This window comes from Wyeomyia smithii, chromosome 2, assembly GCF_029784165.1.
Source record: "Wyeomyia smithii strain HCP4-BCI-WySm-NY-G18 chromosome 2, ASM2978416v1, whole genome shotgun sequence".
NCBI classification, from domain to species: domain Eukaryota; kingdom Metazoa; phylum Arthropoda; class Insecta; order Diptera; family Culicidae; genus Wyeomyia; species Wyeomyia smithii.
In genome coordinates this window covers 259,086,003-259,103,821 of record NC_073695.1, presented here as the reverse complement: position 1 = coordinate 259,103,821, position 17,819 = coordinate 259,086,003, and the positions used below count along the sequence as shown (strand labels likewise).

General features: G+C 38.4%; 1 protein-coding gene across 5 annotated transcripts in view; it reads left to right on the top strand.

The window, feature by feature from the left end:
• Positions 1 to 17,819, top strand: part of LOC129722940 (phosphatidylinositol phosphatase PTPRQ) — a 55,818-nt gene that overhangs the window by 19,815 nt on the left and 18,184 nt on the right. For all 5 annotated transcript variants that reach the window (XM_055676811.1, XM_055676810.1, XM_055676809.1 and 2 more), the window contains exons 4-5: positions 16,338 to 17,537; positions 17,600 to 17,754. In XM_055676811.1, the coding sequence (XP_055532786.1) occupies positions 16,338 to 17,537; positions 17,600 to 17,754 (1,355 nt within the window). The remainder of the gene's footprint in view (positions 1 to 16,337; positions 17,538 to 17,599; positions 17,755 to 17,819) is intronic.

The window sequence follows — 17,819 nt, the reverse complement described above, 5'->3', positions numbered from 1 at the left end:
CAATTTACGTACGCCATCAGCAATTCACAGTTTTTCTGAATATTTCTACTGTCGCTTTTCTACAAAATTTAGCGAATTAGCGATTAGCGTTTCGAAGGCCAAAATTTTAGCGACGCTAACAGTTTCGCTAACCAGCTCAAAAATTAGCGAAATCGCTAAATCGCTAACTGAACTTTAGCGTCGCTAATTAGCGAATTAGCGGAATGGTGCCCACCACTGCATTCTTGTAATCGAGGTTCAACGAGTTTTGGATATGCTATAGAGCTCGATGCGATAAATATGTTGGCTAGGGCGGTTCGATTTGTAGGGGATCAAAAAATCGCTTAGGCACATATGATTTTCGGATTCTAGGGATCAAAATAAGATACTTTGCTCAAAAAACCATACCTCTAAAATGAATTCTGATGTCCCTTGTACTAACGTGTAGGTACCCAAAAGGTCAAATTTCAAAAAATCCTGTTTTGACCCATTTAGAGTGACCCAATCGAGTCCAAATGTATGACCGTCCCCCACTAACTTTGGAGGGCCGACCCACCCATGCTAGTGTTACCCCCCCGGGGCCCCTCCTAGGGGGTCTCCCATACAAAAATATAAAAAAATATCAAAAAATCACCATTTTTGGCACTTTATATGCCAAAAATCAGTGAAATGGCTATTATTTTTCCGCACAAATGAAGTTTCTAGGAAAAAAATGTTTTTTTTTGTTTTTGGATTTTTGTTTTCTCCTGCTTCGCATGGGATTCGGTCCTGAGTCTTCAGCGCATACATACACAATTACACATATTTCTGAGCCATTCTCATTACAGATGGCGTTTGCAGTTGGCGTCCTTTTGAACATAAAATCGTATATCACTATGTTACATCATATGTAATATTTTTATTTCGACCAGTCAGGCGAGCACCGCTGGTATGCTACCACAACGGCTACCACGCACGGACGCTCCGTTTCCACTGTTCCCACGCACACTGTAGAACCAGAGTGAATAAATAGAGTGACGCAGACAGCGTTGCCAGGTCATTTTTTTAAAATTTGAAAAAGGCAAAATAAAATTCTGGAAAAAATCTGGCAGTCATTTCGTGAGGTGAAAGGTTAATTTTTCGGATAAAAGTCTTGGGGTACGCAAAATTTGATGTGACAAAATTGCAAAATTTCGCGCCAAAATTGAAGTGATGACCTTTTTGCGGAACAGAGAAAATAAAATCTGGATAAAATCTGGATCATCCATGAAAAATCTGGATAATTGGACATCAAAGCTGTTTACCTGGATACATGTTCAAAAATCTGGATAATCCAGCTAAATCTGGATACCTGGCAACGCTGGACGCAGAGTCTGAAACCAGAAAAACCAAACGAACACTGCAAAGTCGGGTGTTTTCGTCAATGAAATAGTCTGCTGGGAGGCAACAAAAATCCATCCACTGTTTCCTCACAATCGGATTCTTCGGGAACCGAAAAAAACTCACATTCCTTACTGTTTTTTGTTATTACACAAAACGCACTTCATTTTATCTATCTCTATCAAACTTTATCAAACGAACTTGTTTTAAATTTAAATACAATAACTATCTTTTCACTCTGACAATAACAACACTCCGTTGAAGTCAACTGGAACTTGAGCAAAAAGGTGCTGCCAGAAAAATATTTTGGTGGATACATAAAAAACCGTGTTGCTGTTTTGACTGAATTTCTCTCTGCGTCACTCTATCTATTCACTCTGTGTAGAACTAGTGTAGGTTTCGTATAGGATAGAAACGTCCACATAAATCATTCTACATCGTCCGCCAAAGAGTCAACACCTAAAATAAAAACCTGAAAGTGAAAGTGAAAATTGTTAGTCAAAATATATTTTTTTTAGTTTACAATGAACCCGCAAGATGAAATAGCAACAACATCATCAGCTATCGAAAACCCAATGAGTCATATACCCAAGCATGATGTTGCTGTTTTTGGTGTGTCTTCTGATTTGAATGATATTAATTTACCAACCGATCTGGATATCTTGAGATATTATTTTTACTTAAGCGAACGTGCAAAAACAGAACAAAAAAAGTTTTCTTATAAACAATTCTCTAATCACGTAACAGATAGGTTGGTTGGAATTTGGGAAAAACTTGGTATGGAAATAATTTCAAAAAAATATGTTACTGTTAAATTGAATAGATTGGTTGACAAATACCAAGCCGAAATTAAGAAGACGAATAGAGACCCTTTAGTGTTTACCGGTACTCTGAACGAAATTTTTTTTATTGGAGCATGTAAATGCGATTTGACGGCAGCTCAATGTAACTGCGGTTTGGTTCCAGAACGCCTCGAAGAGTTTATGCACGATCAACATAAACAGAGAAGACTAACAATTGATGCATTTCTGATGGAAATTGAAGAGCAAGAGACATCGTCATCAATGTCAACAATGCCAACATACGAAGATCCCGATGATACAACATACGTAGACGTACCGATGACGGTTGATGAAGATGTTATGAATAGAAGCACAAGTTCACAATACACAGAAAGATACGATTGTTTTAACTTTGCCTTGATGTGTGACAGATTTGGTGTGTCTGATAGAGTAGCGTCAGCATTGGCAACCAGTCTTTTCAAAGATTTTGAAATGAAAGATCAGCATGGCGAACCTCTCATCATGGATAAATCGAAAGTTCGTAGAGAAAGAGAGAAATGCAGACGAATAGTGCTCCGCAAAAGGTTTGATGATTCCAGTTTAATAGCGTTTTCATTCGACGGCAGAAAAGATGATATTTATACGAGAGAAAAAATTGATGGTAAGTATCATAGTAGGATGGTAAAAGAACCTCACCTTGTTATTTTGAGAGAACCGAATTCTCGATTGATTGGTTAGCAAGACTGGTAGAGGAAAGTGCTGAATACAAAACAACAAAATTGAATGAATTTTTCAACGATAAAAACATATCTCTGGATGCATTGATTGGCATATGCACTGACGGTGAGCCAACAAACACTGGCACACACGGTGGAATTATACGAAGATTCGAATTGCTGCTAAGAGACCATTGCATTGGTTTGTTTGCCTTCTACACTTCAACGAACTTCCGTTTCGACATTTGTTTGGGGTTTTGGATAAATCATCCACCACTGGACCAACATCAACAACCGGGAAACTAAGCAAGCAAATTGAAAATTCCGAAGCTCTTCCGGTAAGTCATTGCTATCACTCATTTATTATAATTTTCTAACATTTTGAATGGTGAAATCATAATAAATTTATTTAATTATTATATATTTTTAGGTGGTGAGCGACTTTTAGAGAATTGCGTTGGAAAATATGCCTCCTGTTGCAGAACAGCACGAATATTCCACCGATTCGCAGTACTTATACGACATGGCACATGCAATTTCTAATGGCGTGGTTTCTTTGGATCTGGCTAACATAAAACCAGGGAAAATTGTACATTCTCGCTGGCTCACCAAGGCCGCTAGATTATTACGATTATATGTGACAATGAAAAAACCACCTAAAAATTTAAAAATTCTGGTTGAATTTATAATTAAGGTTTATGTGCCAATGTATTTTAATATCAAGTATTACAGCTCTGTCGTGTACGGTAGTGTATTATTTTTCAAGTACATTACTTGGGCACAATTTCTGGAGCCAAATTTACGCACTGTTGTCAATCATGTAATTAAAAATAATCCATATTTTGCACATTCGGAAAATATCTTGCTATCAATGTTGTTTGATGATAGGAAAGAGGTGCGCGACTCTGCTATCAAGAAAATTTTACGATATCGAGACAATGTTGAAGACCCATCGGAACTTAGAGAATATAAAAAACCAGATATAAACTTCCATTGCTTCGATTACACGAAAATTATCGATTTGACTGATAAAAATAACGTATTTGAACCACCATTCACGCGAATCATTCCGTATGAAACATTGATAGCATATTTAAATGAAGATGATTCACCATTTACTGATCCGCATATTCCATTACATATACAAGGAACGGAACAACACGTTCAACTGCTAGCTAGCGTTTCCAAACGAGTAATATCGGAAAATGTAGAGGCTGTTATGGAGGCGACATTAGAGAGCCGTGCGAAATTGCCCAGCGTTGAAACCAAAAAAGACTTCAAACAATAATTTTTTAGTTTCTTTCCTATGTTCTGATCGAATAAATTTTTAAAGAGAAAACAAAAAAAAAAACATTTTTTTCCTAGAAACTTCATTTGTGCGGAAAAATAATAGCCATTTCACTGATTTTTGTCATATAAAGTGCCAAAAATGGTGATTTTTTGATATTTTTTTATATTTTTGTATGGGAGACCCCCTAGGGGGTCCCAGGGGGGTAACACTAGCATGGGTGGGTCAGCCCTCCAAAGTTAGTGGGGGACTCGATTGGGTCACTCTAAATGGGTCAAAACAGGATTTTTTGAAATTTGACCTTTTGGGTACCTACACGTTAGTACAAGGGACATCAGAATTCATTTTAGAGGTATGGTTTCTTGAGAAAAGTATCTTATTTTGATCCCTAAAATCCGAAAATCATATGTGCCTAAGCGATTTTTAAATCGACCCACCCTAATGTTGGCATACTTAACTCAAAATCGACAAATTTCGAGTTATCTAGTTCTAGCATTGTGGGGACGATATGTGTGTAGATGTGTGTATGTATGTGCGTATATGTGTGCGTATATGTGTGTGTGTATGTGTGTGTGTGTGTGTGTGAGAGAGAGAGTGTATATGTGTGACTCACACATTTATTTTTACCCACATACTAATGCTAAGGAGGCATTGAAAACAGCTCCTCTATCTTGTAACAGTACACGTTTTATATAAAAGTTTTAGTAAATACTCCAAAAGAGATTGTGTGTGTACGACGTCAAATATTTTACGCGTTAGACACGTATACAACCTTTAAAAAGTTCGCTGTTTCGCAACAGAGGTCTTGTTGTTACTGTCTCCCGGTTTTCGGCAGATTTCCCAGTCTATATTGACGGCCCTTTATTATATTTATTTTTCTTTATTATATATATAACCCTTCAATACGCACAATTTAATGAAGAAAACATACGAATTTAAAATGTGTTTGAAAAAAGTGTGCGTAAAATCGAAGTACGTAAAATTAAGGATGCGTATAATCGAGGTATAACTGTATAAACTTAAAACATGATTTTGGTAGTCAGTGCTGGTGATCCAAAACATAAACAATGATTAGTTTTTGATACTTCGTTAGTTATCGGAATATAGATGAGTTAAACTTGTAAATATGAAAATAGTATGATTAATTATACTAAAACATGTTCGAAAACGTTGTTATTATCAAACTAATACGAGCCATTTGTTATTCTGTTAACTGTTTGCAATGTGCAATTTAAATTTACGTTTTTAAAGTCCGATATGTGCCGAACACTCGTTATTTCTCTTCGGAAGAAAAGTACTCTGCGCAGGATCGGACTAGATGCATTTTATTTTCCAAGCTTTTTTTTAAAACTAGTGCCAATAGTGTCAAACCCTGCCGTCCAAACTTTAAACGCTGTTTTATGCAGAAAATACGTAATTTTTTTATTTCGCCTAATTTTTTTGAGTATTACAATGAGATTATACATTGTCCAATGATGAGGATTTATTCTCCACTATTTTATATAAAACTTTTCTTTAGACGTCATCAAGATTCAAGTTACCCTTGAGGCTCCAACAAGTTTCGCAACATTGCATTTTTTTTTTCAAGAAAAACGCTAAAAACGCTGATTCAGTACACTTTGGAAAATCATAGAAAATTCAAATTTTGTCGTAAAGCTCTAAAAACTTGGTTTCTAACACTTCAATAGTATACAACTATAGGAAAAATAAAATTGAAATGAAATTCGCATTTTCAATTCTGGGTCGATGGCCAGCGATTCCCCACTGTGCACTGGTCTAGAAGCTGCAGGGAATGACGCAGCGGCAGCGGATGAATATGATGGTCAAGATGATTTTCCCGGCGAATCTCGATGTGGCGGTGGTAATGGACGACTTCATATTTTACTTCCCCCACGAAGGAAGTGAGCTCCGAGGTGAACTTTATTTCACACTCCTAGTTCCTCAAGAAGGTGCTGCTGTGGCTGACAATCATTAAGAAGGGGATGTCAAAGCCGCTCTTCTTTTGTTCTGGACTGAAAATTTAAAGGAAATTTTAATAAAGGATCTTAATGAGCGCCGGGCTCGACTCAATTGACTTCCGAAAATGCACAGGACTTCTATATGGCTCAACCTAGCTCAATTCACGACAAGGTAAAAGCTCAAGAATTAGCCAGTGTAATATTCACGACGTCAAGAGTTGAAAGGGCAGTGGATTCCTTAAAGCCCTTTAAATCGCCGGGGCCAGATGGGATTTATCCAGTGCTTTTACAAAAAAGCAAGGATATTATAGTCCCCTGTCTGGTGGAGATGTTCAGGGCTAGCATGACACTAAGCTACATTCCGAGTAAATGGCGAGAAGTCCGCGTCATATTTATTCCTAAGGCTGGAAAACGTGATAGGACGAGTCCCAAAGCATATAGACCAATCAGTCTAACTTCTGTCATTTTGAAAATGATGGAAAAAATCATTGATATACATATCAAATTATCTTACTTAAAAAGTAGACCATTAAACAAATTTCAGTTTGCCTATCAAACTGGTAAATCAACTGAAACAGCACTCCACACGCTGGTTTCAAAACTAGAGAAGTCTTTTGAGGCTAAAGAAATTTCACTGACAGCCTTTCTTGATATTGAGGGAGCATTTGACAATGCTTCTCACGAATCTATAAAAAATGCTATGAAAAAACGCGGTTTTGACATGTGCATCTTGAATTGGACTATCGCTATGTTATCAAACCGGTTGATAACAGCCAATTTAGGAAGATCAACTTTAACGACAAAACCAACAAGGGGTTGCCCACAATGAGGGGTTTTATCTCCCTTATTGTCTCTCTTGTTGTCGATGATCTTCTTAACAACTTAACGAACCTAGGATACGAAATCATCGGATTCGCTGATGACATTACTATTTTAGTTAGGGGTAAATGCGGATCTGCTATTTCCAATAGAATGCAATACGCCTTAAACTACACACTTAAATGGTGTAACCTGGAAGGACTAAGCGTCAATCCTTCTAAAACAGTCATAATCCCATTCACAAGAAATAGAAAGTAGATTATTGCAACTCTTAAGTTGGGAGACACACAGTTGGTGCTATCCAAGCGAACCAAGTACCTAGGTGTTATGCTTGACCACAAGCTCATCTGGAACGACCATCTAAAGTATGCGATCTCAAAAGCAAACAACGCTCTTTGGGCTTGCAGCAATACATTTGGCAAAAAATGGGGACTCAAGCCGAGGATGATTCACTGGATATACTCGGCAATAGTGAGACCCAGAGTAACTTATGCCTCGCTAGTGTGGTGGCCTAAAACTTCACAATTATCAGCTCAGAAAAAGTTAGATAAACTACAACGTCTGGCATGCTTATCAACAACAGGAGCAATGGCCAGTGCACCATCCAAAGCCTTAGAAGCTCTTTTATATCTTCTACCCTTACATCAGTATGTACAACTTGAAGCCGAAGAAGGTGCTCTTAGGCTAAAACGTGTTAAATTCTTTCAGGAAGGAGATCTACAGGGACATTTACGAATCCTCAAAAATTTCCAACTGAACACCTTAGTAACCATGAATGAAGATCGAATGGACTCTAAGACTAACTTCAGTGTTCCTTTCGAAGTGATTGAATCCAATCGCACCGAATGGGATGAAGGAGATCCTAAGGTTCGTCCAGGATCAGTCATTTTTTATACAGATGGCTCTAAAATGGGCGAGTCTACAGGCGCTGGGGTCACTGGACCAGGAATCAATATATCAATTCCAATGGGGCAGTGGCCCACAGTTTTTCAAGCGGAAATAAATGCTATTCTAACATGCACGAGTATTTGCTTGGCTAGGAAATATAGGTATGCCAATATCTGCATTTTCTCAGATAGTCAAGCAGCTCTCAATGCTTTAAAAGCATACACATGTCAGTCGAAGTTGGTATGGGATTGTATTCAATCCCTACGACAACTAACTGTAACAAACGTTGTCAATCTATACTGGGTGCCTGGTCACTGTGGTATAGAAGGAAATGAAAAAGCCGATCTCTTAGCGAGAATTGGTTCTTCAACTGCTTTCGTCGGGCCGGAGCCATTCTGTGGGGTATCTTCATCCTGTATGAAATCTGAGCTAAGAGGCTGGGAATCAATGATGATTGATGCCAACTGGAAGTCTTACTCCAAAGCAAGGCAATCTAAACTATTCATAACACCATGTAAAAGAATCACACGGAACCTACTCAGTATGAATAAAGCTGATCTGAGTACGTTAACTGGCCTACTTACTGGGCACTGTCCGAGTAAGTATCACCTTAAAAAGTTAGGTAAACTGACAGATGACTTATGTCGTTTCTGTAATTCTGAAGTAGAAACCTCGGAACACTTACTGTGCCAATGCAACGCATTAATTCAGCAAAGACTGCGTATTCTTGGAAAAGGTATCCTCACGCCTAACGAGATATGGTCTGCTGAACTAATGAAGGAACTTCATCAAAGAAGTCATACCTTCTTGGGGTGAAATGCAAAGTCTGGGTGCGACTATCACTGATACCCATAGTGATGGTACGAACTGACAGTGCATAAAAATTAACGCAGAGTATACCACAATATATCTAACTAATGGTAGCAGTGGTCATAGGCTACTACAGGAAAAAAAAAAATGAGCGCCGGGCTGAAAAAGTTTCCTTTTGACTTCTGCACTGAATCACGAAAATTTAATCTTAATCGGAGTTCATTTAATAGACCCACCAAGCGCTTACAATCTTTCGCACGGTTACAATCTTCCGTAAATTTAACACCAGCGTCGTTTACAATGAGTATTTTTTTTCTATTACGTTGGATCACAGTAGAAAAAATCAATATAAGGTTCAAAACTCGAAGAGAAAGCATTGGTTTTGTATGAAACAAGATGGGCTAAATCAAATACTAGTAATTGTTTAGGATTTGAATGCTTGTGTTATTCGACAAAAGCTACCGAAGGATCTTTCGGTTGAATCGTCTGACCATTTTTCGTTTTAAAAAAAGCCAATCCAAATTGTTCTGAGCTCAAAAACCACAAAAGATTCTTAATTTTTTTCCATTACAGAATCACGTTTTGCCTTTCTCCTAGAAAAGTATAGCAATCACTGAAAAAACCAAAGGTATAAAAGTTCCCCTAGGGTCGAATTTCGTATATCAATCGACTTAGTTCGACGAGCTGAGCATTTTCTGTATGTGTGTGTGTGTGTGTGTGTGTGTGTGTGTGTGTGTGTGTGTGTGTGTGTGTGTGTGTGTGTCTGTATGTGTGTAACGGTCTCCCAATCCACTCGATTTTCTCAGAGATGGCTGGACCGATTTTCATGAAACTAAATGCAAATGAAAGGTCTAGTTGCCCATAATGGGTGTTCTTATGGGCAACTAGAATTTTATTGTAATCGGATTTTTAGTTTCGAGATTATGTATCAAAATGTGAAAATCACAAAACTTCATTATCTCAGAAACTACAAAACCGATTTGAACAATTGGTATCAAAATAACGGGCTTGTTTTTCGAACCATTTGTGAAATAATTTTATAATGATTGGACATGTAGTTCAAAAGTTATGCAAAGAAACGTGTTTCAAACACTGTTTAAACTCACTGACTTTTCTCAGAGATGGCTGGACCGATTTTCACAAAATCAGTGTCATATGGAAGGTCTTGTTGCCCCATAAGACCCTATTGAATTTTATTGTTATTGGATTTTAACTTTGTTCGTTATGTATAATAATGTGAAATCAGGCTATGACAAGAAACATGTTTCTAAGACTGTTTGAACTCACACACTTTTCTCAGAGATGAATGGACCGACTTTCACAAAATAAGTTGCAATAGAAAGGTCTGGTTACCTGATAAAACCCTATTGAATTTTATTATAATCGGACTGTAACTTTGTCTGTTATGTAGCAAAATGTGAAAGTTATGAAACTCCATTATCTCAGAAACTACACAACCGATTTGAACAAAATAGGTATCAAATGAACGGGCTGCCTTTAAAACCCCCAAAAAACGAATTTTATGATGATTGAACATGTAGTTTGAAGGTTATGAAAAGAAACGTGTTCAGAAAACTTTATCAAATTCACTCGTTTTGCCAAAGATGGCATCACTGATTTCAACAATCTTAGTTTTAAATTAAAGATTTAGTTGCTTTATTGGTACCCATTTAATTTGATTATAACACTGGTAGACAAAATCGAAAAAAATGCTGCTCCAAAGCTCATAATAATTGCCCTAGAAAGAAAAAATTTCACAGGAAAAGCAATAATTTTCCATTTTTGCTTAGTTTGACCTTCGGGGCAACACTTGTGTTGACCAGTGTAATCGGACTTTTATTTTATCCATTATGTGTTGAATTGTAAAAATATTGAAAATCTCTTCTTTCAAAGATTACACGACTTATTTGAAGAAAACAGGTGTCGCAAATTCGGATTTCAAAATGAACTATGAAGTTGATTCCTGGTCTCTGAGCATCATCCCGGGTACTGAAAAACTCACATTGGGTAATGTTTGTCCCTTTTAGACTGGTAGAAATCGGAAGCTACTGTCTAGAAATTTAAAATGGCGTCTGAAGATGATTTCTGGCCTCAGGGTATCATACCGCTTCCGCAAATCGTATTGGATGATATTTGTCACTTTAGGCTGTAGATCGGAAACTGTCGCCATCTTCGCCATAGAAATACCCAGATTAGGCAGTTCGGCAATTTTATGATGGATTTTATGATTTTATGATTATCAGGCAGATCAGAAGTGGTCATCTGAATTGAAAATTGGGTTTTAGGTCGGATTCTGGCCACTGTGGCCACTGGGTTTCAAGAACCCATATTGATTGGTATTTGGCCATTGATTGGATGCCTCTTAGAAACGATCAGTAATATCAACTGCGTTAAAGAATTTCAATTTCACTGATAAGATCATTCAAATTAATGTATAAGGAACAACATTTAATTATACATTACTAGCTGACCCGACAAACTTCGTCTCGCCCATTTTTGTGTTAAATTAAATAATTTTAAACATTTCAAATTCATTGATTCCTTGCGATTTGTTTATAGTCTGCAAATGCACAATGGTCCTATGGCCGGATATGATCAAAGTCAAAAGGCAAATCGTTTGATATGATTGGTTTTATCGGAATGACGACATCCCCGACTTTTGGCCTCTGTACATCACATCTATTTTGTAAATATCCATATTGAGTGGTATTCGATCATTTTCAGCTGTTTTTTCTGGCATCAATCTGATTCCGGAAATACCCATATTGGGAGATATTCAGTAATTTTGTTGTTTTCCAGAAACTGAAAGTGGTCATCTTTGAATTCAAAATGGTGTCCAGGATAAATGCTTGGCTTCTATGCATCATCTCGACTATGGAAATATCCATATTAAGTAATATTCGGTCTTTTTCGGTTTTCCCGAAACCGGAAGTCGCCATCTTGGATATCAAAATGGCGTTTGGCCCCTGAGAATCATTCTGGTTTAATAAACACCCATTTTGGGTGTTATTTGGTCATTTTCGGCTGTTTTGCAGACATCGGAAGTCGTCATCTTAGAATTCAAAATTGTGTCGGTGATCGATTTGTAGCTTCTGTGTTTTATTCTGGTTCCGTAGGTACTTAATTGGAAGGAAATCGATCATTTTTGGCTATTTTCCAGAAACCGGAAGTTGCCATCTTACAATTCAAAATGCTGTCTGAGGTCGACTTGTGGCATTGGTGCACCAATACGATTCCGGAAATACCCATATTAGAAACCAGAAGTTCCCATCCTTAATTTAAAAATGGCGTCTAGAGTCGAGTTTTGGCCCCTTTGTCGATCATTGTAGGCTGTTTTCCGGAGAACCTGGTTGAAATATCTGTGTATGGGAGACCTGCCTCCCCTTCCAGAGTTCGGAGGAGTATCGAACCACCATAGAAACTATGTTTGATTTGTATGAGAGCCCTCCCATCCAGAAGTGGGAGGGGTATTGAACCACCATTAAAATATTTTTGCCTCCAAAATCCTCCACATGCTAAATTTGGTTCCATTTACTCGATTACTTCTGGAGTTGTGAAAAAATTTGAGTTTCATTTGTAGGAAACCCCACCCTTACAGAAAAAGGAGGGGTTTTAAATTATGGACATATTTGTTACCCCTAAAAATATTCACCTGATTTACTTGGTTAGTTCTCGAGATGTGAAGAAATTTGAGTCTAATTTGTTTAAAACCCCTTACTTCCAGAAGAAGGACTATATACAAAATTTCACGCCGATCGGTTCAGTAGTTTCCAAGCCTATATGGATCAGACAAACAGAGCTGCAATTTTATATGTTTAGACAGTTCAACCGATCGCCGTGACGGTAGCCACCAGTCGAGCGTACTTTTATTTGCATCCTAATTTTCGGTGGTAGGTGGTAGGATGATTTCAAAATAACTGTCGAGAGTCACCTGTTTTAAATTGCTGTCATATTATTGTTGTTCATTGCGCTTTCTGTGATCTCATTTCTTTGTTGTATGGAAATTCTATTTTCGTGAATTTTACCATTTTTCTTTGAATTTCCCGAGTTTTTTCACTGTAACATTTTGCTTTGGACAAAGACGAACACAACAAAACAAAGCCAGCTCAAATCAGACGCTCCGTTGCAAAGTTATGGGCGATCGCACATATGTAACTTTATTTTATATATAAGAAGATTTTAAATCTACTGACTAACGTTGACTTAAAGAATCTGAATATTTATAGGCAGTATATGAGTACAAATCGATTATACCACAATCAAAAACAAAATCGCGTCATATAGTTGAAAGAATTTAATGTTATTTGCATGTATATGTGTTAATTTATATTCATATCGTCGGTTTCGTGCAACACTGGCACAACTCAAAAAACATAGGGTATCGAACGTCTTCGTCAGTGGTTTTTTATCGGCAGCTTTTCTGCAGCAATCTTTTGGAGAAACCTGCCGAAGTAAACCACTGACGAAGACGTTCGATACCCTAGTTTCGAGAAAAACGCGTTTGAAAATTTGCGTCGAAAATTTATTTTTCGATTTTCAAGAAAACTTCGAAGTCTAAGATTACCAATCCTTATTTGACACCTTTGGGTCTATTATGCACATATTACGTGCTCACGTTGTCCAAGTTAAAACCTTTTTTTTAAGGGGGGGGGGGATGTGTTAGTAGCTTAAGTATTTATGATAAATATTAGTAAGTAATGAGTATGTGTGTCCAATCACAAATGGTGACTTCTCAACACTGTTAAAAATTTGTAATTTTAATTGTTAGGATTTGTTTGCTTTCGCAATTAGGACTTATCGTTCGTAGGGATTTAAACCTACTTGTCAGAAAAGGGGAAGTAAACTTATAACTATCCTAATTGCTAACTTATTGGCTATAAAGAGAGCTTATCATAGCAGTTGAGGATTGCAACGATTTTTGTCGAAAATTGTTAATAGTTTTATTTGACATAGCTTCTAATGATTCAACACCAGTAAGTCTATGTAATTCGAGTGTACCAAACCAAGGATCATTTCAAAATCATTTTCAGAATTTTATTCTGAACCCTTTGGAGCGTTTTCTTCCTTGTTGAACAGCAACTTGACCAGATCGGTACAGCATAAAGCATTGCTGGTCTAAAAATTTGTTTGTAAATCAAAAGTTTGTTCTTTAAACAAAGTTTAGATTTCCTGTTATTGAGAGGATATAAACATCTCGTATATTTGATGCAATTGGCTTGTATACTCTCAATGTGCTCTTTGAAAATAAGTTTTAAGTTAAAACCTTATTTTCACTAACTTTATAGAGAAATTTCGATTTGTGCAGCAAAGGCACTTCTACTCATAGCTCTGGAATTTTTGTGATTTTCGAAATGGGATTTCGTGTGATGAAACTTAACAGTATTTGGCATCGTTTGCCATCAAAAACTCAAAAATGTGAAATTTTGAGTTGTGCCAGTGTTGCACGAAGCCGATGATATGTTAAATTTTAAATGTTCGGTATAGTTGTGCTGTTGGCTACCAAAAATTTGTTGTTTAGAATGAATGACAAATGCAGCAGAAATAATCAAGGTGTATTTTTTAAGTGTTGCAGTAAATCTATTTTAACAAATTATAAGTTCGAAGGAGAAAGGCTGAGTCCCACCGCTAGGTGGATTAATTTAGGCTCCCCCGAAAACCCGAAATATTCCACTAGCGTATTGTGAACTCGTTCGGCAATATTTTTGCCGGAGCCCGAATCAATTTTAGGTGCGCCTAAGTGCTTTGCTGGTTTGGTCCATCGTAACTCCCAAGAATTGCTATTCGATTAACATAAGATTTACCGACTATATCTGTTGAAAATTTTATCGTCCTTATGAATCTATATCACTAGTGCAGTGCTGCACTGTTTCACAGAAAACAATAACACGCTTGAAACTGGATCTCGAGCTCAACTAACAAAAACCGAGTTCACTCGGCAAGTTGGGATTCCACCGATATTTCAGCAAAAAGGCGGTTGCCAAAAGTCGTCACATTATTTTGCCGAGACTTCGAAAAAAAAAAAATTAAGCTTGACGAATCTCGTCCAAATTTTTTGCCGAATAATCGTTTAAAACTGTTGACGTCGAGGTCAGCAAATCATTGTTAATATTTCGGCACGAATTTTGCCCGTTGCCGAGATTCGTTAACACAGCATTCGTTTTTATAAACGAGTTGGCCGCCATTTTCCTTCGCACAAATTTGAGCAAACGTGTTACGTACGAGCACAGGGAAGGTAGAGGAAAGTTTTGCTAGAATTTGTGCAAACTACAGATGTTTACAAGCTGGAAAAGTGTTGTTTAAAATCGTGCAAACAAGCACTAAACGAAAAAAGCACCTCAAAGTAGAATGAACCCGGTTAGATAGAAACTGCAAGGGGAGGAGTTTTCCGTAAACATTCAATACTGAAAATGAATAAATTTTTTTACTTACTAAAACTCATCGAGCTTATAACTTATCTTTTGAAAGGAAACTACTTTATTCTCAGCTAAAATATTCTCTGTTATTGGATTCCGCTGAAAAATCGCCTCTTTGCTGTGCCGAAAGACTTAGTTTATATAACCGAAGGGTCGTTAGACTAGTTTGACTAGGTGTGATAATGCCGCGATGGCCGTTGAAGCCCTCTTGCAGGCGCAATCAACGTGGCTTTCAAAACTGAGTTGGTCGTTGACCATAACTCCTGGAGTTTCAAAGACCGCTTTGAGGCTATAGTGTATCACCGGCACTAATTATCGGCTCCTGCTCCGATTTGTGGTTGTTTATCACAATTACCTCCGTTGTGTGGTGTGCTGGTTTCAACTCGATTTCTTCTATGGCATCGCCATAGACTTCTAGAGTTATGTCGTCCGCAAAACCAACAATCACCATCCCGGGAGGGAGCTCAAGTTTCAACACACCGTCATACATAGCATTCCACAGCACCGGGCCTGGAATCTAACATTTCTAACCCTCGTTGTAACCTCTAACCTCTGCGTTGTAAACAAGTATACGATTCTGGGAGTAGTTCTCCAGGATCTTATACAGCGACCTCGGTACGCTAAGGTTCTGTAACGCAAGAGCTATAGAGCTCCAACTGGCGTTATTAAATGCGTTTTTCACGTCGAATGTTACGTTTGCGCAATATCGGATGACTCTCCGTTTACGTTGGAGTGCTATCTAGACTGTCTTAGTGACAGACAGAATAGCATCCACCGTAGACCTACCCCATGCGGAAACCAAACTGGTTGCTTGATAGACCGATTTCACTTTCCGTGAATCTAACCAGTCTATTGAGGATAATCCTCTCAAGCACCTTTCCTGCTGGGTCACTTGGTGGTTTTCGGGCCTTCAGCAGCAGGACCAGTCTCTGTCGCTTCCACTTATTCGAGAAGAGGCAATCATCTAAGTATTTCTGAATGAGCGCCCTGAACTACCCGGGGACTACCTTTATGGCCGTTTCAATTCGGGTTTCCGCCTAGTTCCGACAAAAAAAATAATCAAGTAGAAATTATCGAGGTGTATTTTTTATTTAAAAATTGAACTGTTCGTTTAAATCTATTTTAACAAATAAATAAGTTCGAATGAGAAAAGCTAGGTCTCACCGCCAGGTGAAATAATTCGTGTTTTTATCACCATCCGAAAATGTCCATTTTTTAATGTAAATGTTAGCACTATTGGAACAATACTTAAGTTTCAAGTTCAACCTGATCCTATGTAGTGTTCCTCAACATCTAATTATTTCCCCTTTCTTCTGTAATTTCAGTAACATCCGTTCAGCTCACTGCTCCTGACGTTTGCTTCCTGATGAATGTCAGTGTCACCCCAATTTCGAGGACCAATGTTGCGGGACCAACGTCCTCCGTAGATCTTCGTGGCCTTGTACAGCAGCTTAATGTGCAGCAGAGCTCACCAGACTCGGTTACGATGAGCTGGGAGCCACCGCAGTTTGTCTCGAAATGTGTTACTCACTACCTGATCTTTATGAATGGTCTTTCGGACCCTGTTGTTAATACTTCCTCCAACCGGGTTCTAATCTCTGATCTGGAATTATGTAAAAATTATACCTTTGAAGTTGTAGCTGTCGGACAAAACCGGGTAAGGCATTCGCCTTCGGGCGTGAGCATCTTTTTGGACGATCATATTTCCGCTGTTGAATCCGTGTCGACTACACTCAATACGATTCGCTGGGAAGCACCTACTAGAGGAGCTGCGTGTGTCGCACATTACTTGATCACGCAAACTGATCCAGAAACCGGAAGGTCACTGTTCATTCAAACGGTTAATGTAAGGCTCTTGGATTTGGCGGCGTTTGATAGTGTTGAGAAAACTACTGAAACCTGTGAAATTCCAATGAATGTTGACATAATTCCGATATCTCAAAGCGGAATGGAGGGCGATTCTCGTAAATTGGTACCAACTCTAGGCCCTGTCAGAGAAATCCAGATTGATGATACCGTTGAACGGCAGATCAAAATCCAATGGCAGCCGCCGAAGCATTGCGCAGAATTTGTGAAAGGATATCGTGTGTCGTATCTGGATAAGAGTCTCTTGAATGAGGCTGATGAAACTTCCATAATAATAACTGAATTGGATGCGTGTGTTAAGTACAATTTCACGATCACTCCGATCGACACTGACGACGCGGACGGAAAACCGAGGAGTGTCTCTGCAACGGTTAAAGAAGAAAGCTTGAGTGCCGTGGTGGATCTGAGCCTAGAAGAGGCAGATTTCGGTCTCAGCGTCAAATGGAATCCCCCAGAGAATGGAACCTACTGTGTCGCTCATTATCGTGTTGTGGCGTGGCTTCCAGAAAAGGAGGTCTTCTGGAATGAGACCTCCGATACACACGTAACACTGGCTGAGGTGATGGCGTGTGCAACGTACCATGTGCAGGTAATTGCGGTCTCTATAACCAGCAAGGAGTGTGGGCATGATACCGCGGAAATCACCACTAAAGCAAGGGGTAAGATAAATATGCTCGAGTATGTTCTTAGCTTGGATTTATCGTGCGAAAATGTTTTCCAGTTATTATGAAGCATCACATCCAGGTTGTCCGGTTGGTAAATCACACGGCCCATAGTTTGGAGCTACAAACTAGTCTTACAAGTGAGAATAACAATATGTGCTCGTTGACGATGGCACTGTTTATCTGTCGGATTGAGGGAGAGCAGCCCAAAGAGGTAACGTACTTGGCTAAAACTTCGAATCATTATTTGTATTTCTTTGGTTAGTCATACCCACAAAC